At 33.9% G+C, this 22,500-nt stretch overlaps 1 protein-coding gene across 2 annotated transcripts in view; it reads right to left on the bottom strand.

The window, feature by feature from the left end:
* The window catches only part of LOC145286122 (myoglobin-like), a 79,332-nt gene that overhangs the window by 1,396 nt on the left and 55,436 nt on the right, over positions 1 to 22,500 (bottom strand). For both annotated transcript variants that reach the window (XM_080134823.1, XM_080134822.1), the window contains 3 exons: positions 16,684 to 16,782; positions 6,480 to 6,576; positions 2,865 to 2,941 (listed from right to left, as the gene is read on the bottom strand). In XM_080134823.1, coding sequence (XP_079990949.1) covers positions 2,865 to 2,941; positions 6,480 to 6,576; positions 16,684 to 16,782 — 273 coding nt within the window. The remainder of the gene's footprint in view (positions 1 to 2,864; positions 2,942 to 6,479; positions 6,577 to 16,683; positions 16,783 to 22,500) is intronic.

The following is a 22,500-nucleotide window of genomic DNA, read 5'->3' as shown; positions in this document are numbered from 1 at the left end:
TTGTTACAGAAAACAATACATTGGAAAATGTAAGAAAATATTTTTAAGGAACTTAAAAAATGAAAGGGAAAAGATTCAAGGATAAAAAAGCACTCATTGTAGAGTAAGTATCATTGTGATACTATAAAGTGACCCTGAGGTGGATTTGAGCCACTAAGTGCTGAGAGGGGGGAATAGACAAAGGAAGAGGAAATAGCTTAGAATAAACAAAGAAATCGGAAATATCCTACAATCAACAATTATAGAAAGTAGCAAACAATAACAAGAGAAACCTACTGATAAAACAGGGAAGGGCAGCTTCCGATAGCCAGGGTTGGATGGGCGACCTGAGATACCAAGACAGAGGAGACAGTTAGTTTACATCTATGCGATAGACGGCGGATGGAAGTTGGGCAGTTAGAGTTGACAACTAGATACCCTTGACGTCGGATGGAAGTTTATAACGACTACAGTTGAACAGTTATAAAGTTGACTGTGAAACAGAGATAGAGACAAATGTAACATCAATAGAACGGGGAGAAAACACACACAAGTCCAGCAGTCAATTTATATGTGAACATTGGCGTTTGTGATTTTCCTTTCTTTGTTTCACGAATTATTATATTTGTACTTTTGTGAAACCACGCGTGTGTCCCCACCGACAGTCGCCAGCGAGAAATGACGATCCGGCCATGAACGAAAAATCCACAATACACGACGTTGGGAGTCGGCGATTGTCGTGGGGCGCACATCGGGTTACAATACACGTCGGGTTACAATGGTGCCGTAAGACTGGATATCTGACCTTCGGGGATTTCACGAAGAACAGGGACATGCAGGAGAAAAAAAATCGAAACGGCTGAATTCATTTCGAAAAAGAAGAAACTAAACAAACAACAGCAACAACAACAACAACAACAACAACAACAAAAACACGGTACGAAAAAAGAAGAAAGTAAAAAAAACATGAGCGCGCTCTCGTATCAAACGTGATAGAGAGAGAGAGAAAGGGAGAGAGGAGAGTGGCACTATTCCTGTTACAGTTGAGGTGATTAAAATTTTGTTTTATTTTTTAGGGGGTGGGGCGAAATATTTTGAAGTTGGTTAAAATTCCTCTTGGTTATTTTTTGGGGGGGGCGAAATATTGTGGAGGCGGTTAAAATTGCTCTTGTTTATTTTTTGTGGGGTGGGGCGAAATATTGTGGGGGTGGTTAAAATTCCTCCTGTTTATTTTGGGAGGTTGGGGCGAAATGGCGGAATGCCTGTTATTTTGGAAGTGGTTAAAATTCCTCCTGTTTATTTTTGGGAGGGTGGGGCGAAATGGCGGAATGACTGTTATTTTGGAGGTGGTTAAAATTCCTCTTGTTTTTTTTTTACCTCGATGGTGGGGCGAGGTTGATTTTCCATCTCTGGTATGAAAAGCTGTACCAGTTGTCTAGAGCCAGTCAAAAAAAGGAATTGTTTTAAAGAGTTGTTTTTTTTAAGGATATTCAAATACCCCTGGAATACCGAGAGAGTTGAGTGCACACCTGTGGTCCTGGGTTGGAAATGATACGCCAAATTTCGGGGGGGGGTTCTGTTGCTTTTTTTAAGTGAAGGACATATCTCTGGTGTTTCATTATTCATGTAATATGTATGAATTTATATAATTTATGTTGATATGATTTTGTGTTTTTGTAATTTATGTAATAAATGACAAGTTGGGGCGGAGACTTACTCTTCTTCAATATTATGTTGATTGGGTATGTTAAATCGTCCGCCATTAGATTTCTATTGCGCTTGCCATTTGTCGGCTGATGTGATTTCATTGGCTAAACGTTTCAATAACTCCCAGCGGTTTAGGTAATCTGCCGAAATATGCCGACAAACCGTCGGTTTTAGCCGCGATCAGTAGTCTGTATAAATACCGAAAACCTCTGAGAAATATTTCGGCTTTTTTACCGTGAACTCATAAGTATGTAAATGTCCGGCAGTAATATTAATTAGTTAATAATTAGTTTAAAGTTACACAGAAGAATCTTTTAAGATGATATTTGTTAATATTGATGAGTGACCACTAGGGGGCAAGTGCAACTCGAGGATAAAAGTCAATGAAATTGCCATTTGAATAGGATTTAAAACTATCAATGAAATAACCAGACTGTGATTACGCAAGTATTTGTTAATATTAAAATTTACACGACAATATTGTAATTAGTTCGGAAACAGACCTGCAGTTTGGTGTTTCACAGATGGAAAGGTATTGAAAAGAAACTCTGATCATGAAAGTTCCGTTTGGTTTTGAGTACACAAAAGTAAAGAAAGTTCCTGAAAGTGGTTGTAGCTAGAAAACACGTTTGTTTGTTTTTTTTAGACGAGTAATTTTCGACCTGACGAAGGTCAGAATAATAGTTGGCCGAAACGTCGTGAATCAACAACTAAAAGCTGAGGATAATAGTCCGTAATAAATGAATGGATAAATAAGACAAGTTTTTTGTTCTGAATACAGGGCTGGTAACAGAACCTTCTTTAAAAACTTTTAAAAATATATCCTATTGTGATCAGATTTAAATCATACGTATAGAATAACCGAGGAAGACAATGGAAGTAGTCCTGAATGACCCCTAATGTGTCGAATCTGTGTGCGTTATTCTACAGGACTTATGGGGGAGAACACTCTTAACATTTCAAATACGTATATCCGATCTTAATGAAATTTAAATGTCTGACATTAATTCAGAAAGTTTCATAGAATTTCAATTATTTTTTCCGACTAGATTATGTGGCAAAACAGGGAAAGTTAAAAAGAAATTACGTAGAGCGCAAATAGACTCCGTGTTTATTCATTGCATCCCAAACAATGTCGAGTATCCCTGCTAGTCTGAAAGAAAAATGGTGAATCTCACCTGAACCGCCAGTTCCTCTTTTTTCCAGACTCGAATAATCTGTTGTTTTCTCTTCTTTGGCTTTATTTACGACGTATCTGAAATAAATCAAACATAAATTAGTCGCTGTGCATTTAGAACTTGATTTAGTTTGGTGTATTCTTCTTTACAATGTATAAACACTTTAGGTACTTTAATTACATAATACAATATCTTCGGTCATGTAGTCGATAGGTATTGAGCCAAACTAGGCAAAGCGGGGCAATCGTGTATTTAGAAAAATAGTTTGCCAGTGACATTGGCATGCCTAGTTCAAATCCTCTATAGAATAGAAAGACGAGAGATAATTCTAACATTTAATACAACTTTATTGGTCATCTTTGTTAGTATGACTTGTTAGAAAAATGGTTGGTATCGGGAAGAGTTCTTTTGTAGAGATGTTAATGAATAATTAGAAAGGCCCGTGGAAAGAGAAAAGAGTCCATATGTGTGTTGCAGTTATGATCCGTAGCCAGGATGGATTATTTGTCTCCTTAAGTTAGTAGTAGAAGCGTTCGTCACGAACGATAATCTACAACCGATGTATGATAAAATTAAAAGTATATACACACACACACACACACACACACACACGCGTGTGTGTGTGTGTGTGTGTGTGTGTGTGTGTGTGTGTATACCTTTAATTTTATCATACATCGGTTGTAGATTATCGTTTCACGCGGTTTGCTTGATCTGTGTTGGTTAATAGAAATTCTTTTGCTCAGGGGCATTTGCTCAGTTGGTAGAGTGCTTGCCTTACATGCAAGAGGCTCGGGTTTCGAATTCTGAGTTCGGATGTGTCTAACTGATGAGCCCAAATGAGGGCAAAACTCGAGTCTTGGACTTCCGGTTCTTTGACTGCCATAGCTCTTGTGGGCTGCGGCGTTGTTTGGCTGTGGAATTTATTATATACGAGCGGGGGTACCCGGCGTTGCCCGAGTGTTTGTTTCCGGGACGGAGGGGGAGTTTTAAAAAATGTTATGGTAGGTAAGTAGGAAGGATCAAACCCGGAGTCATGAGTAAAAGTAGGAAAATAAAGTGTGAAAAAAAAAAAAAAAAAAAAACATCTGCAACGTTAACAGTTCGGCCACCAAGTAAAGTCCATTCCAGTTGTTTAGGGAAAAAAAAACGATTACGGTAGGTCGGCGCGAACGTGAAAACATAATGTGAATTGTCCAGCACGCTAACCACTACGCCACAGAGCACTGCAGCTTAGTTTAGTGATTTTAAATAACTTTACATGAAAGAACTACGAAGCCAAACCGGTGTTCTCTTCTCAACTGTTCCTTGTGAACGATCCCCAAACGGTGTTAAGTGGTGGCAGGGGGAGGAGGAATTTATTAGAGAGAAAATATTTTACCACTTCCATTGATCTAAACCGATTTTGGCCGTGACTTCTCAGCAGAAAAAGTATAGAAATCTAAGATTATCGAGGAATTTGAGAAATAATAAGCCTATAACACACCTCAGATATTGTTCTGCCGTTTGTGCATATTATATTTGCATGAAATATCTTGATTTTTAATTCTATTAAGGTCAAAATCCGACGGAAAAAAATGAGTTCATTTTATTTATATAGATTATATATATATATATATATATATATATATATATATATATATATATATATATAGTTGTATCTTCTGATTTTTATTCTAGCTGATGACATCCAAATCATATATATATATAGTGCCGGCAAAAAGAAAGTTCGCACTTGTAATTTTTTCAAAAACTGCAAATTTAAGCGCAATTTAATGTAACTGTTTAAACAACCTTTACCTCGTTTAATTCGCCTTTTATTCCTCTATAATTTTACGTGTTCATATTTCACTTGTAATTGAAATATTCTAGTGTTCACGTCAATTTAAAAAAATAATTTCAAATTGAGTAAGATAAAAGAAAGTCCGCAACAACAAATTCGCTTAAGACCAGCTTAAATTATCGCCCGTAAATCAGTTAAAAATATCCACCAACAGGCAACAAAGCTCTCTAATCGTAATTATTGTTGTTCCAAGTTATACAACGTAACATTTAGTCCATATGCCACGACTTCCTGTTAGTGATCGTTAGGAGCTCATTAATCTCCATCTTTCTGGTTTATCCAATCTAGAAATCGGCCGCAGATTGAAATGTGATGAGAAAACGGTACGAAAGACTGTGCAAAAGCACGAAAACACTGGCAGTGTTCGTGATGCCCCTAAATCTGGTCGTACTAGAGTTACTTCTAATAGGAAAGGCGATGCTATCAAGATCCGCAGCCTAGGAAACAGATTTGAAACGGCTCCTCAAATCCAACAAGTGTGCAGTCTTGTTAAAAAGTGCTCTCTTTCTACTGTCAAGACAGATTAAAGGAATTTAATTTGCGGAGATATGTTGCAAGACGCAAGCCAATGATTTCTGTAAAGAAAGCAAGTTCAATAGGCTATGCAGTGATGGTAGGCACTATGTCCGTCGGAGGAAAGACGAAGATTTGATCTTAGGTGCTCAGTTTTAATGGTGTAAGGTGGTGGAGGTTCAGATTTTGGTGTGGGGCATCATTAGTACCAATGGTCCAGGGCCTATAGTTCGCTTGCAAGGTCGAATTAATTTGACCAAGAACATTAATATGTTGACAGGAAATTTTCTACCCTACTTTGGTCGGAATGTGGATGATAATTCTATCTCCATGCAGGATAATGCTCCCATTCAAACAGCTGGCAAGAGGTTCCTGGAAGAACATGATATCTTATGTTTGGATTGGCCTGCACAATCTCTAGACGTCAATTCTATTGAAAACGTATGGCATTATATCAAGCAACAGCTACGCAATGATCAAATTTCAAATTTGGAAGAACTTTGGACAAAAATTAAAGAAAATTGGGATGCCCTTTCTCTGGAGTATTTCTGCAGTCTAATTCAAGGAATTCCCAAAAGATTACAGGCTGTCAAATTGCAGAAAAGCTATGCTACTAAATATTAACTAGTTCATTTTGTTCCTGTTGTATTAGTGTTTCATTTATGTCCTAAAGTTACATTTAAATAACAATTTTCCATTGTGTGGACTTTCTTTTTTCCTCCTCAATTTGAAGTTATATTTTTTAAATTGCCGTGAACGCTAGAATATTTCAATTAAAAATATATGAACAGGTAAAATTATTAAAAAATAAAGCACTAGAATATTTCAATTAAAAGTCAAATATAGGTAAAATTTTAGAAGAATAAAAGGTCAATCAAATGAGGTATAGTTTATTTAAACAGTTACATTAAATTTAGCTTAAATTTGCAGTTTTTGGGAAAATTACAAGTGCGGACTTACTTTTTGCCTCCTGTGTATATATATATATAGCACTGATCTCACTTATATGTATTAGGTTCTATATAATAATCGATAGAGAATTGCCTTTATAATAATAAATACGTAAACTGTATAAATAAAAATATATTCAAGCGCATATTACGAACGTGCAACTCTGGACGGCTTGCTAGTAAATAGATAAAAATATATGCTTCTCATATTTAAATATAGATATATAGCTGAAATCATGAGAAATGCAGATAGATATATAGATACTGTCAGGGATAAACATTGTGAAATGGATAAATAATAATGAAACTTACTTGCACACGACTTGAATATGGAAACTTCTAAATTGTTGTAGATTCTTCAAGCACTTGTTGTAAACTTCTGTCAGTCTGGGTACGTTTTTCTCTTTGACTGAAATAAAATCAAAATCGTTTTTTTATAGACGCTGAGGCGGTATATTACGAACTACTGTGCTTATTAATTGATTCGTTACAAATAATAAAAACAGCATGTGTCATTGGTTGTACCGTTGTGTCGTGTTTCCTCCTAAACGGTATATTAAATATTAAAATGATCATTTTGCGAGAAAATTCAAACAAATAAATCGAAAGTTTAATTTATTAAGTATTGTTAAAATCAGGTTACCGTATTTATTTGAAAGGTCGCCAATTCATTTAGGAAACATTCTCTTAAAATGTTGAAACACCTCTTACAGTAAATGTGGATTATTTGGATTATTCGAACAGCCGTTCTCATCTTCAGTTTAGGTATACTCCGACCTTCAGAGGCTTCTTGTCGAACTCGGGAATTCGCAGGGAATTTCGAAAGGAACCCTTTATTTATTCACGAGGATCACATGCTCTTGTTCTGTCAGCCATGACTTGGTATAAGTCTTAAGTAATTTGCAATTGTGTTCTGAATATCACCCGCACTTAGGTTTGAACCTTCTACCTCCAGAAGAGTATCACTTATAATTGAATTTTACTAAATGCTTTATTCGTTACGTTATGTAGTATTGATTTGTGGTGCCTTAAACCTATTCTTGTTTTTAAATGTACAACCTTATCGTTATATTACTGGAAATTAGTTAGAGAAAATAAAACACCTAGTATAGAATGGAAGATTATTAGGAGGGCCAATACTTGCCACTCATTGAGCTCACCATGTCTATTATGCTTATCAGAAAAACTTGAGATAACTAGGTTTAAAGACAGAGAAAAATTATTGAATATTAAACAAGAAACTGCTATATCCTGCAAACATTTCAGAATACACGCACTTAAGGAACTCTAAATTAGGAGACTGGAACTGCTATAAGTACAACTAAAGCAGTTATGGTATTACTAGCCGAAATAAGTACCTGTATGAAGGTATATTTTAACCAAATGAGTAATAGATCGTTTTGAGTGAAGCTCGTAATAATGTATGCATATGGATATTTTTGGGTGTGTGCATGTATGGATATATGATCTTTATATACCCGGGTAGGAAAAATAATTTATTAATATAAAAAAAAAAAATGAAGAAATAAATAGATGAAAGAAAGTAAGGAATGAAGGGTGAATGGAAGAAAAGGGAATAAGGGTATTAGAGTGAATAAACAAAGATGAAGGTAAGTACTACAATATATAAGCTTATATACTCGGTTTGTATAACCTAAATACTCTGATTTCTGTCATATGTTATTATATATTATTATTGTATCGTGATACATCTTATGTATATTGTTGTTTATATATATGTTATATATGTATGTATGTGTGGGTATGTATATAAATGTATGTATGTGTGTATGTCTGTTGTGTGTGTGTTTATATGTATATATGTGTATGTATATATATATATGTATGTATATATATGTGTGTGTATATACATATATATATATATATATATATATATATATATATATATATACACCCGTCTGTAGTCGGGTAGCATAATATTGCATATACGAAGAGGTTACCACGCTACATAAGTAAAGAAAAACACTATTATTTGTCTCTGTATGTCTGTAATGTGTGTGTGTATATATGCGCGGGTGTAGATAAATGTAGACATTTATAAGTGTATTGATACACGCATATAGGTACATGTGGGGTTTAGATAACTTTTGGGTTTTATATTAATTCATATTTTGTTGGTTTATTTGTTTTAATTTAATTTTATTTTTATTCTTATTTATTTATTTTTTATTTTTGTTTATTTTTGTTTTATTTACCTTAATGTAATTTTTACTTTATTTCTACGTAGTTTCAGAATTATTGTCTAGTTTCAGTAAATAAAACAAAGAGCGTTCAGCATGGATTCGCTTTTGAATATATGTATTTATGTGTGTATGTGTGTGTTGGCGGTGTCTGTGTATGTGTAAGTTATATGTGTGTTGCATGTATGTGTGGGTGGAGGTAGATTAAAAGGCACTGGTCAGTACTTGGTTGACCATAGCTAAGGTTATTAACTTACAGACTCTAAGACAAGAAAACTAAACTCTCAAGTACCCTATGCCATAAAAAGCCAAAAGTTAGGTTGGATGGGGGAAGGGGAAAAGAAAAAAGATGTTTATTATCTTCAAAGACCTCACTCATCCTTTTACCGTTTTTGTTTTTTTTTTTACTCCCACCCAGGTTGTATTTTAACTTGATAAACGAAATAGAAAAATGTATTTGGTGGAAATGTCACTTTTGAAGGTAATTCTTGGCCTGAAGACGTAATCCCCCAACGTGGGTGATTACAGAAACATGTATGCACATATGTAGCCATTAATGTTTGTATAAATAAAATTAATATATTTATATATATATATATACATATATATACATATATATATATACTAATTACCATATATATATATGTATATATATACATGTATATACATACATATATATAGATATATATACATATATATATGATTGCACCATCTTGTCAGACGAGTGCCACTCCCTCAGACAAAATCCATGAGCCCAAAAATGATTTCCATCGCCACAAGACCATTTTTAATAGACAAATGCCTTAGGGAGTATATATACACTGATGATGTTACAGAGTCTTAGCTTCGTACGACAGCTAAGTCTCTCTCTCGGTTCAAAATGTTGAGATCCAGCAACAAGCAAGAGCAAGATAGCCAGCAACAAGTTAAACTGCAGACCAGCTTAATTCGGGTACTGGTCTCCCGCTTTATAGTTTTTTAAATCAGAGATTTGCCTCTCCTAGAAAGGTTGTCTTCGCCACAGCTTACGAGAACCCTCTCCACTCCAACACACACATACATACACAAACACACATGGTGCTAGTTAGGCGTTGACCCCGAAAAAGGGTCCATTCATCCACATACATATATATATACATATATATATATAGATGTATGTGTATATATATGCATATATATATGTGCATATATATATGCATATATATATATATATATATATATATATATATATATATATATATATATATATATATATATATATATATATATGAAAGGAATGGGATGTTCTCGGTGTTGGAGAAGTGATAAACAAGTGATATTGTATAAATCGATATATATAAATATGCACAAACATACATATATACACCCACACACATATATATTAAATATATATACACATATATATTATATATATATATATATATATATATTCACATTTAAATTTAATAATTTTTGTCAATAATAAGACTTACTTGAAAATTAAACTTCTACACAGTGATGTATTGTGTGTAAAATTGTTGCATAATATATTCTGAATTTGAGATCGTAACATGGACGTAGAAAATATCTCAGCAGTAAATGAAATAAATAGCCTTCTAACACTTACCTTTAAATATAACTCACACAATGCTTCAAGCAAACTACATTTCATTATATATAGGACTATAATAAAGCCAATGATAATGACATTATTGATTTAATAAATAAGAATAGTAAAGAAATCACTGATAACTTACAAATAAACGACAGGGTAGGTAAACTGGTAGGAAACCAAGCATATATACTTTTAAAGGACCACAAGCCTAACTTTAATACGAAGCCAACAACAAGATTAATAAATCCTACACGACCGGAGATCGATAGAATTAGTAAAGAAATATTGGAAAGAACGAATTTAATTTTGAAGCAACATCTTAATCTTAACCTATGGATAAATACATCGGATTCGATCAAATGGTTTGTTAATATTGAAAATAAGAAAAAATGTGCCTTCATTCAATTTGATATTTGTGACTAATATCAATCAATCACGAAAGATCTATCCGTAAAGGCCATTGCATTTGCAAAGAGCCATACAAATATCTCTGATGAGCAGATTGAAATTATAACTAAGTGCCGAACTACGGTTTTAGTTAGTAATGCTGAACAATGGCCAAAAAATCAAAGAAACAATTATTTTGGCGTCTCAATGGGCTCGCTAGACTCAGCTAAACTAACGGATCTTGTAGGTCTCTACATATTGTATACCTTAACAAAAAAACAATTATATTGAAGTAGGGAACATACGATTATACAGAGACGATGGACTAATGTTTGTAAAAATGCTACTAATGTAAAATATGATCAAATTAGAAAAATGATACATAAAAAAAATGAAGATTTTTTGTCTCCAAGTTGAGATAAACAGTAACTTAAAACAAGTCAACTTTGTAGATGTAAGTTTCGATTTACAAAATAATATTTTAAAACCATATATGGAAGAAAATACCAATCCCATCCCCATTAATCCTCAATCTAACCACCCGCCTGCCATTATAAAACACATTCCAGTTTCGGTAGAAATCAGAATTAATAATACCTCGTCAAATGAAGCAGTATTTAATAATTATAAAAATAAAGATAACTTAGCACTAAAAAATAGCTGATATTAAAACATGAACATTACACATAAGAATAATTCTGATTTCGTTTATGAACGTCTCTCTGGAAAGGGATGGGTTCATTTCCAGAGGATTTCCCTTAATCCCGGCTTCAAACCAGGAGCTTCAAAGATCAAGGGTTTTCCTAAGGATGTTGGTGGTACCTATAATTGCAGAGGTTTGAAGGCCGCCTAAAACATCGGGAATTTGTAGTTTTTTCAATTGTCCTTCCAGACGACTTCCTCCTAGTGTACTAACTATGACCGGGATTATTTGTGTTTTAACCCCGTGTATACGCCTTATCTCTAAGGCCAATGAAGCATAATTTCTCCACTTCTCATTCTCCTTCTCTCTCACATTCCTGTCCCAGAAGTCTACAATCTGCCAGTTTTTTGAGACCTTGTCAATGACGACCAAATCCGGACGATTATGTTCCAATTGCTTGGTCGTTATGACACTTTTGTCCCACCATACCTCTACCTTGCTATCCTCACTTGTTCTCACTTTATCAAGCACATACTCAAACCATTTTCCAGCACACTTCACCCCAACCCTTTTACACACCTCCCAATATATCCGGAGTTCCATGCGATCGTGTCTTTTGTGGTACTCTCTCTGGGCCAGTCCACTACACCCTGCTGCAAGTTGCGCAATTAACTCTGAAGTCTTACCACAAATCTTGCATTCTGCAGCAACTTCCTCTCCTAGAACCATTTTTTTGAACAATCGTGTTCGTAATGCCTGCTCTTGTGCTGCACAAACAAAAGCTTCAATACTCTTAACCAGATACCCAGCTCTAAGCCATTGCCATGACCTTTCATCAGCCACTTCTGCTATATCCTGGAAGAACCTTCCGTGCATTTTCTTCCTAGCCAGTTCCTCTGCCGTTTCTTTATCCATACGTTTCACATAATCAGGCTTGGTCTCACATACCTCCACTTCATTGACCACAATCTTAAGCATCCACTCCTCACTTCTAACCACATGCTCCTTCAACGACATCTCCTCGGTTCTAACACAATCTTTTACACTTTTTAATCCTCTCCCACCATCTTTCCTCTTTTGATACAGCCTTGCTACGCTACTTCGAATGTGAAATATACCAAACATTGCTAACACTTTTCTTGTTTTGATATCCATGGCATGCAAATCCTTGTCAGACCATTCTAAAATTCCCACACTATATCTCAAAACACTGACTGCCCATGCATTTACTGCTTTCACTAGATTTCCTCCATACAGTTTCGACTTTGCAATTAGTTTCACTCTTCTAAGATACTCCTTCCTTACTTTTTCTTTCATTTCTCTGTTCATGATGCCTACACCCTCCAGTACATTTACTAATCTCAAACTCCATCCTAATGTCTTCTGGGTATGTCCCCACAAGTTCTACCAGTCTCTCCATTTCCTTTTCATTTCTACCTAATATTTTCAAATCATCCATAAACAGTAGATGGTTGAGACGTCTGTCACCAGATCCAAAGTTATACCCCAGTTTTTCTCTCTTCAAGAGGATGCTCAGTGGCATCATTATCATTACAAAAAGAAGCGGCGATAACGAATCTCCTTGAAATATCCCGCGTTTAATGCCAACCTGCCCCATCTCCTCTCTGTTGGCTGTCAGCACCGTTTTCCATTGAGCCATACTTGTCTCCAAAAGCCCTACCACATTCTCAGCAACCTTCCTCATCAATAGCGTTTCACGTATCCATCGATGAGGAACCATGTCATAAGCCTTTCTGTAATCGATCCATGCTACGCTCAGATTCCTCTTCTTCGCATTCTGCATTATTGCTTTATCAATTAGTAGTTGCTCTTTAGTACCTCTCGAGCCTTTCCGGCATCCCTTTTGTTCGTCAGGAAAAACACCATTACTCTCTAGATGTTCATAAATTTTCTCCGCAAATATTCCAGTCAACAGTTTCTGCTTAACTGAAAGTCACTTTTTAATTTTTAATCGTTTTTTTTTAATCGTAAATTAACCATCTCATAGATATTTTATTTACTACTTATTTCAATCGTTATTCAATCATCTCATAATTTTATTTAGTTTAAACGTTTAATCACCTGTTTAAAATGTAATGTAATGCTTCAAACGTGTATTATCTATTTTTAACACAACTAGTCTAATGAATAAAGAAAGGGGTTAATAATCTCAACCGATGAATGTAAATATTGAATAGTACTTGTATATAATGTACAGAATAGAAAATATGGTCGATTAAATCACTGGGTTTTGTTCCGTACAACTTGCCTGCTGAAACGAAAAGATTGCCCGGCTAATGGTAACTTTACAATGATAGCTCAGAAAAATAAAATATGTCGTATTTAACTAGACTTGTGTGTGTGTATATATATATATATATATATATATATATATATATATATATATATATATATATATATATATATATATATATATATATATATATATATATATATATATATATATTTATATATGTATGATTTTATATCAACTTAAATATTAAAGACGTTAATAATCAATTTAAATGTAAAAACGTTAATAATAGTTTTTGCACTAGTATAAGACTTATTCTTCTAAAATCCGTATTCCTTAAGTAACCACTAAAAATAGAGCCGGATGTTTTAATGCTAACTAAAAAAGCATAACTATAAAATTAGATTGGGAGATCCCACATCAATTTGTGTAATGTGATAACTTACTTTATCTGGTTACCCCTTTTACACTTGGCAATGATATAATCCTATAGATTAGTTTTAATATAAAAAGGTAATGTTTTTGACTGGTACTTTCGGAAATATTCTTGGCCTGATGATGTGATTTTTCCCTACCAGGGTGGTCACTGAAACATATGTGCAAATGTGTAGCCACTAGTTTTCATATTCAACATATATATATGTAGATATATATAATTTTTTTTTTTTACTATAATAATTAAGTACCTACAGACTCTTCAGTGCAGGGTGTCACGATTAACACCAGTCGAACGATTCGAACCCGGCAACACGAACCATCTGGCTCGATTAGCAGAGACCGTATCCATTCGGCTACCATTAACCGTGAAATAACGTTGAATTTAAACATTTTAATTTTAAATATTCTTTACGTCAGTCAGACAGTGATCTAATCGTTATACGGTGATCTATGCATAAGAGTTAAATTGACCGACTTTAATTCAACTGAAAGTTCTCAACAATAAGAAACGAGTTTCTTAAAGGGGCTGTCATTATTATTTTTATACTATAATAATTAAATACCTACAGTCATACAATGATCTAATCGTTATACGATGATCTATGCATATATATATATATATATATATATATATATATATATATATATATATATATATATATATATATATATATAGTGCCCTTTTCTTTTATTTCATAATTAATGGTTTCCATACTGTCTTAAATTCTTATACTGGGTCTGCTTAGCAGTTGATTTCTGTCCAACATATGCGCTGCTTCTTACTCTCCAGCGTTCTTCTGTCTATAATTTTTGATTCGCCCCATAAAGATAGTTTCCCTTTTTACTCCATATGCGGTCAACCATAACAGACGATTCAATATCCCCACGTTTTACGGCTTTTTTGGTGTTCTTCCAACCTTACTATAAACATAAAACCTCTTGTAAAGTTTGGCAAATAATTCAATATAATAAGCAATAGTTTTATGCATAGTTAGTTTTAAATTTTAACGATAGTTGCATTTTCGTAAATATTTTACGGAGATTGGTCAACTATGTTGCACGAAATGTTTCTTAAGGAAGATTTGGGGACAAAGTGGTCTGAATAAAATAATGAAAGATAATTTATTGTAGACTTGTCAGTTCTTTTCTCCTTAAATCTTACTAACTGACATTTCATACAGCATAGTATACCTGTAGTATATAATATCCATAAAATGTTCACTAGATATTCTCTCTCTCTCTCTCTCTCTCTCTCTCTCTCTATATATATATATATATATATATATATATATATATATATATACACTAGCATATATAAATACTAGCATACATATATATATATATATATATATATATATATATATATATATATACTAGCATATATTTATAACTTAAAATATTGCAGCATTAAGAACACATATATATTGAATTTTTTTAAATTCTTAATGCTGCAATATTTTAAGTTATAAATTTATTATAATTTTTACTAGAATACCTTGTCTTTTTCTTTTCCAGTTTTAACAACTAGTCCTTTTATTTTTCTAAGTTTAATCTTAACCATATTACTTTACATGCTTGCATTTTTCTATGTAATCCATGATTTCCCAGATTTTGCTTTGAAATAATTTGTTGTCTTACATATGATACGCATCGTACACAATCCATAAAAAATTATTACTAGATCACAGTGCAGTATCTGTTCTTCAGATGCTGCACTCCAATTTCTTGTTTTCTCGACTGAGACAATTTTTAATTTTTGTTCCTTTTCTCCACGTTAAAAAATGACCCTGGTGTCTAACTCTGTCCCGTGGTAAATAGGAACTTCTTGAATTGACTAAATAAAAAAAATCAAAGAAAAGGTCTAATCAAGTAAATAAACAGAAAGAAGGGACAAAAAAGAGAGAAACTCAATTAACGGGACGCGTCGTAAGCAAAAGATTATCAGGCCTAGCACAGCAAAACAGAGAGAAACAGAATTAACGAGCGACGTCGTAAGCGGAAAATTATCAGTCCTATCACGGCAAAGAGCATCACTTTTGTTAACTCTTTCTATATGACCCAAATAATATAGCATGCGAGCGACATTCCTGCTATGAAGGTGTTGACGACGAAAAGGTTGCTATGATAACCAGCAGCCAATCAGGAGAAAACGTCTCTAACGTTCCTTACTTATTCTGAACACTTTTGAACACCAGTAATTTTGTTGTAACTTTTGTTTAAATGAAGGAAAATTAAAACTTTTTTATTTTAAAATATAGCTGAGAAGGCGACCTATGAACTGTAAATCTTGTTTGAAATTTGGTCGAAAAATGTATGAACGATGAAGCTTTAAAGCCGTTCTAAATGAGTAAAACTAACACTTAACCATATATTCAAACACGGTAGTGTTTAAATGATAAAGTTCTGAGAAAAACACGTCACTTATAAAATATAAATAAAGTATATAAAAAAATCAAGTAAAAAATAGAAGAGCAATATAAGGAAAAAGAAACAAAAGAAGGTTGAAACGCAAATCAACTCAAGTTCTTGGAAGATAGTACATCGGTAATTAATCAAGGAGAATTAATGTAGTAAATCATAAAACGGATAAAAACGACTGCTAATTTCTGTAAAAATTTATCAGATATTGACAGAAGAGTAGCCATATTCGAATCATGTATGGCGACTGTAATTATAGCTTTACGATGACTGATTGGATAGCGGGGGAAAAAGTCTACCTAATAAATATAGTAGACTAATATCGTCACAGTCAAATAATAGGAACTTATACGGATACCAAATTCATCAATACAATTATGAGAAGTTATACTGCGTAGAATTTCAAAATAATGTTTTGTACTGATAACGTAATTATTTAGTATGAATATGCACGAACAAACTTTATGTCCTTCGTCTTTTTAGCAGAGATGAATAAAAAAAAGTACGGTTATATTGGATTGGGATTTTGTTAAAATTAAATTGATTAAAATGCAAAAAAAGAATAAAGTCGCGGTATTTACCAAAATTTCGAATTGAAGGCGATCTTTTTAGTTCTTCTATGAATTCTTTATGTGGTTTTGGCATATAGTTCCTCATTGTTTCCAAAAAGTCTTGTTTATCTGTAAAAGAAATAAAAAAATAATTAAAGATGCTTGATATATCTCCCCCCTCTCTCTCTCTCCCTCTCTCTCTCTCTCTCTGTCTTTCGCTTTCTCCCTCTTTCTCAACCTTTCTATACATGTATATATATATATATATAGAGAGAGAGAGAGCTTCCAAGGTTGTCCATGATATAAATCTTATCTGTCTGTTTAAATGTATGTATGTATGTATGTATGCATGCATGCATGCATGCATATATGTATGTATGTATGTATGTGTGTATGTATGTATGTATGTATGTATGTATGTATGTATGTATATCTGCCAAAACTTTTGACAGACGCGTCGGTACATGACAAAACTAGTATCGTTTTAAATCACGAACTTTCAGACGACAAATATCGAAAACTTGGCCAAATACATTAATTTCTTCACCCTCAAGAGGGCAATTTTCTACAAGGAGGGGTCGCATTTTTCGCAGATATTTTCGAAAGTCATTCACTCTTTTCGATTGACTATCCTTAATTTTGACGTTCGTCACATCCGGTTTTGCGATTGACGCAACAGCAAAGAAGTCAGGGTTTTTTTTTTCATGTTATTTTCCTCCTTCGCGGTACGGGCTCGAGCCTTACTTTTTTTTTTTTTTTGCTCAACACACACTTCCAAACACCAGGACAACGCCGGGCACTCAGGCTTGTCTATAATATAAATCTCACCTATCTGTTTAAATGTATGTATGTATGTATGTATGTATGTAGGTATGCATGTATGTGTGAGCCTAAAACAAACTTTTTATTTTAAAAAAAAATCCAAGCGTCTGTAAATCATATCAATTGGACTGTTGTTTTTCGTCGATTCGTACGTTGAGTTATTTGGAAAATTATGTGTGAATTTGTCAAAATCATCATCATCATCATTATCATGTACCGCATATGTGTGAATCTAAAACAAACTTTTTATTTTTAAAAAAATCCAAGCGTCTGTAATTCATATCAATTGGACCGTTGTGTTTCGTCGATTCGTACGTTGAGTTATTTGGAAAATTATGTGTGAATTTGTCAACATCATCATCATCATCATTATCATGCACTGCATAAGTGTGAGTCTAAAACAAACTTTTTATTTAAGAAAAAAATAAATAAAAAAGGAAGGAGGAAAAAAATCAGGAAGGAAAAGGGATAAAAACGGTCCAGCCGCTGATCACTAACTATGTATGATTTTGGAATGTTCCTTCATGTGTATTTTACATGTATATGTGTGTGTACGTATGCATAGGCATATGTATGTATGTGCGTATTTGTGTGTCTCTACGTGATTATGATTGCATGTGTGTGCACATGTATACATATGTTGGCGTACATCTGTATGTACGCATGTGTTTATTGTCATGTGTATGTGGGGTGGAGAGGGCTCCCGTAAGCCGTGGTGAAAGCAACCCCTCTAAGAGAAGCAAATCTTAGATTTAAAAAAAAACATAAAGCGGGAGACCAGTACCCGCAATAAGCTGGTCTGCAGTTTGACGTGTTGCTGGCTATCTTGCTCTTGCTTGTTGTTGAATCTCAACATTTGGAACCGAGAGAGAGATTTAGCTGTCGTACAAAGTTAAAACTCTGTAACATCATCTGTGTATAGATACTCCCTCAGGCATGGAAACGTTGTGACGCGTGTAGGCCTAAAATGCTGAAAGCATGTAATAATTGATCTGCCATCATTATATGTATATATGTATATATAGGTGTATGTATGTTCATGTACAGGTGTATGTATATGTGTAAACATCTATGTGTATATGTATGCATATGTATATATATGTATATATGTATGTGTGTATGTGTATACGTATATATATTGTTTGTATGTGTATATATGCATATGTGTGTATGTGTATATATGCATGTGTGTATGTGTATATATGCATGTGTGTATGTATGTATACGTATGCATGTATATGTGTATGTATGTACATGTTTGTGTATGAGTGCATATTCATGTATGTGTATGTATATGTAGGTAAGTGTATGTATATATATGTGCATATGTGTACATATGTGTATATGTATGTATATGTGTGTATGTATCTGTATATGCGTGTGTATGTATATGCATGTATGTGTAGTATGCATTGTGTATGTATATACGTATATAGGTGTGTATGTTTACAGATATGTATGTGTGTATGTGTATATATGTATATTTGCATTTATATATATATATATGTAAGTATGCCATTGACTGTCTTGTGTATGTTTATGTATGTATATGTATGTGTATTATGTATTGTGTATGTATGTATGCATATATGCGTGTTATATGTATGTGTGTATGTGTATGTATGTGTATATATGTATGTATGCGTGCATGTATATATACATGTATGTATACTAGTGACCGTCTTCAGTGTCATGTCTGTTTGAGCGTGTGAATTTTGCCGGCAGGACTAAAGTCATTTTCGGATCATGGACTTTCAGTGGCTGAGGGAGTGGCACTCGTCTGAAAAGACGCTGCAATCATCATCATCATCATGTATTGAAGCTCGACCCTTTGGACGACAAATATAAAAAATTAACTAAAACATTAATTCTTTCACTCTTAACTCGGCACTTTTCTACAGGGAGGGGTCGCTTTTTACGGCGATATTTTCAAAAGTCATCCCTTTTTCGATTGACTAGCCTAAATTTAAACACTTGCCACTTCCGGTTTTGCGATGGATGCAAAACCAAAGACATCGTGTTTTTTTTTTGTTTTTTTTTTTTTTTCACGTTCCTTTCCTCCTTAACGGTACGGGTTCGAACCCACCTGCCTACTACCACTTTTCTTTTTTTTTTTTTCTTTTTTTTTTTGCTCAACACAAACCTCCAAACACCCAGGCAACTTTGGACACCCAGGCTAGTATATATATATATATATATATATATATATATATATATATATATATATATATATATATATATATATATATACAGAGAGAGACAGACAGACAGAGACAGAGAGAGAGAGACAGACAGACAGACAGACAGATTTACGGGAAACAGATAAAAACATAACTCTGCAAATATTTCAACAAAAGTTTTTTAATATACATAAATACTACCTTCCTCACTACCTACGCCATCCTAAAAACATCCGGTTACCCTGACTCACCCTGTTTATATAAATTTCTTAAGATTATATAAAGCTGAATGTCTGTGTTTGTATGTGTGTGTGTGTCTGGTCACGAATAGACTCCTATATGGTTGACTATTCTAAAAAATTGATTACATATAATGATAGCAGATGTATCGAGACACAAGAATGGGTATGTTTGATCTGGCAGAACGGTGGCTCATTAAAATTATGGGATCTGCGTTCGCCTGGTCCACAAAGTATGGAAATAAAAAATTTAAAAATTAAATAAATTAAAAAACTGATTACGTATAATGATAGATGTATCGAGACGCGGGAATGGGTATGTTTGATCTCGCAGAACGGTGGTTCATTAAAATTATGGGATCTGCGTTCGCCTGGTCCACAAAGTAGGTGAATAAAAAATTTAAAAATTAAAAATAAAAACGTTTACAAGTGTGTTTGATATCGATGTACATAAAAATTCTTTGATAAGTATGTTTTAACTTAAATAGGGATGGTACAATAAAATTGTGGGGTCTGCGTTCGCGCCTAGCCTCCATAGAATGGAAAAATGGAAATAGGCACAAACTTTAATAAAGACTTTTCATATCTATCTGCGTAAGTATACTTTGATAATTATGTTTTAGTTTGAAGAATAAAATTATGGGGTGTTCGTTCGCGCCTGACCTCCATAGAATGGAAATATGTCACAAAGTTTAACAAGGTTTTTTAGTATAGATTCACAGAATATTGTGATAAGTGTTTCAGTGTGAACGGGTATCGTATAATAAATTATGGGGTTTATCTATTTTATTTTTACTTTCATCATATTTTGCTTAGGTTTTGATACCCTTAAATTCGAAGCTATCTCTTTACAACCCTTCCTTTTCATAACCTATCATACTTTAATAACTCAGAGTCCATTTTCAGTAGGCTGCTTTTGAACCCAGTAAACAACGGGTACTTTTGCTAGTATATATATATATATATATATATATATATATATATATATATATATATATATATATATATATATATAAGTCTTACGATTTTCTTCCATAGTGATGAAGGCTTTGTTTAGAACCAACCACACTTACTAGTTTTACTGCTAATCTTTGTCGGTGCAATAGCTGCCACAAGGCAAAGCATACACTAGATCGCAGGTTTTGACATCAGAATGTTCCTTCTCCTAGGTGCCTGTTTAACAAAGAATGGGGTGCATCTGTCCTAGTGAATTAATACGCCCCCAGATACCGACCTGGACATTTCTAAGACTCAGCCCGGTACATACAGCGCCAAGCGTTCCCAGGTGATAACCCATCTATTACTGGCTATTCATCGTTGTTTAACTTCGGTGAACGATGAACTGGCGAGAACCGTCGTGTAACGTGATTCTGCCATATATATATATACTAGCATGGGTGCTCGGCGTTGCCCGGGTATTTGGAGATGTATGCTGAGCAAAAAAAAAAAAGGGTCAATTTTTTTAACTTTGACCCCTATTAGAACCCCTTAAAATTATTGCTTTGGGTTCAAATCAAGTTATTAAGTTAGATCCATGTCCAAGATACCTATATCTAAAATTTCAAGTGTTTACAGCCAAAATTGTCGGAGGAGTTTGGTAGAGTTCTCAAAGGTCAAATTGTTGAACTTTGACACCATAACAGCCAAATTTCTGGCCGAAAAACGATCACAAAGACTTTCCCAAATCTCAGTACCCTGTATATAAAATTTCCCGTCTGTAGACTAAAAATTGACAGAGTTATTGCGTAGGGAAATGTACACACACACACACACACAGACACGTTCACTTATATAGATATACTAGCATGGGTGCCCGGCGTTGCGCGGGTGTTTAGATGTGTATGCTGAGCAAAAAAATGAAACAAAAATAAAACGGTCAATTCTTTTTAATTTGACCCCTATTATGATCCGTTAACATTTATTGTTTTGGGCTTGAATCAAGTGTCCAAACCTATATCTAAAATTTCAAGTGTTTAGACCCAAAATTGTCGGAGGAGTTTGGTAGAGTTTTCAAAGGTAAAATCGTTGAACTTTGACCCCTTAACATCCAAATTTCTGGCCGACAACCGATCACAAAGATTTTCACAAATTTCAGTACCCTGTATATAAAATTTCGAGTCCGTAGACTTAAAATTGAGCGAGAGTTATTGCGTAGGGAAATGTACACACAGACACACACACAGACACACAAATACACAGACACGTTCAGTTTTATAGATATACTAGCATGGGTGCTCGGCGGTGCCCGGGTGTTTGGAGGTGTATACTGAGCAAAAAAATAAATAAATAAAAACGGTCAATTTTGTTTAACTTTGACCCCTATTATGATCCCTTAACATTTATTGTTTGGGGCTTAAATCGAGTTATTAAGCTAGATCTATGTCCAAGGAACTTATATCCAAAATTTCAAGTGTTTAGACCCAAATTGTCGGAGGAATTTGGTAGATTTCTCAAAGGTAAAATCGACAGAGTTATTGCGTAGGGAAATGTACAGACAGACACACAGACAGACACACAGACACGTTCACTTTTTATGTATATATATATATATATATATATATATATATATATATATATATATATATATATATATATATATATATATA

This window comes from Euprymna scolopes, chromosome 10 (genome assembly GCF_053919585.1).
Source record: "Euprymna scolopes isolate OS-2025 chromosome 10, ASM5391958v1, whole genome shotgun sequence".
Classification (NCBI taxonomy): Eukaryota; Metazoa; Mollusca; class Cephalopoda; order Sepiida; family Sepiolidae; genus Euprymna; species Euprymna scolopes.
Note: the sequence above shows the minus strand (reverse complement) of the source record. Positions and strands in the feature narration are given on the sequence as shown.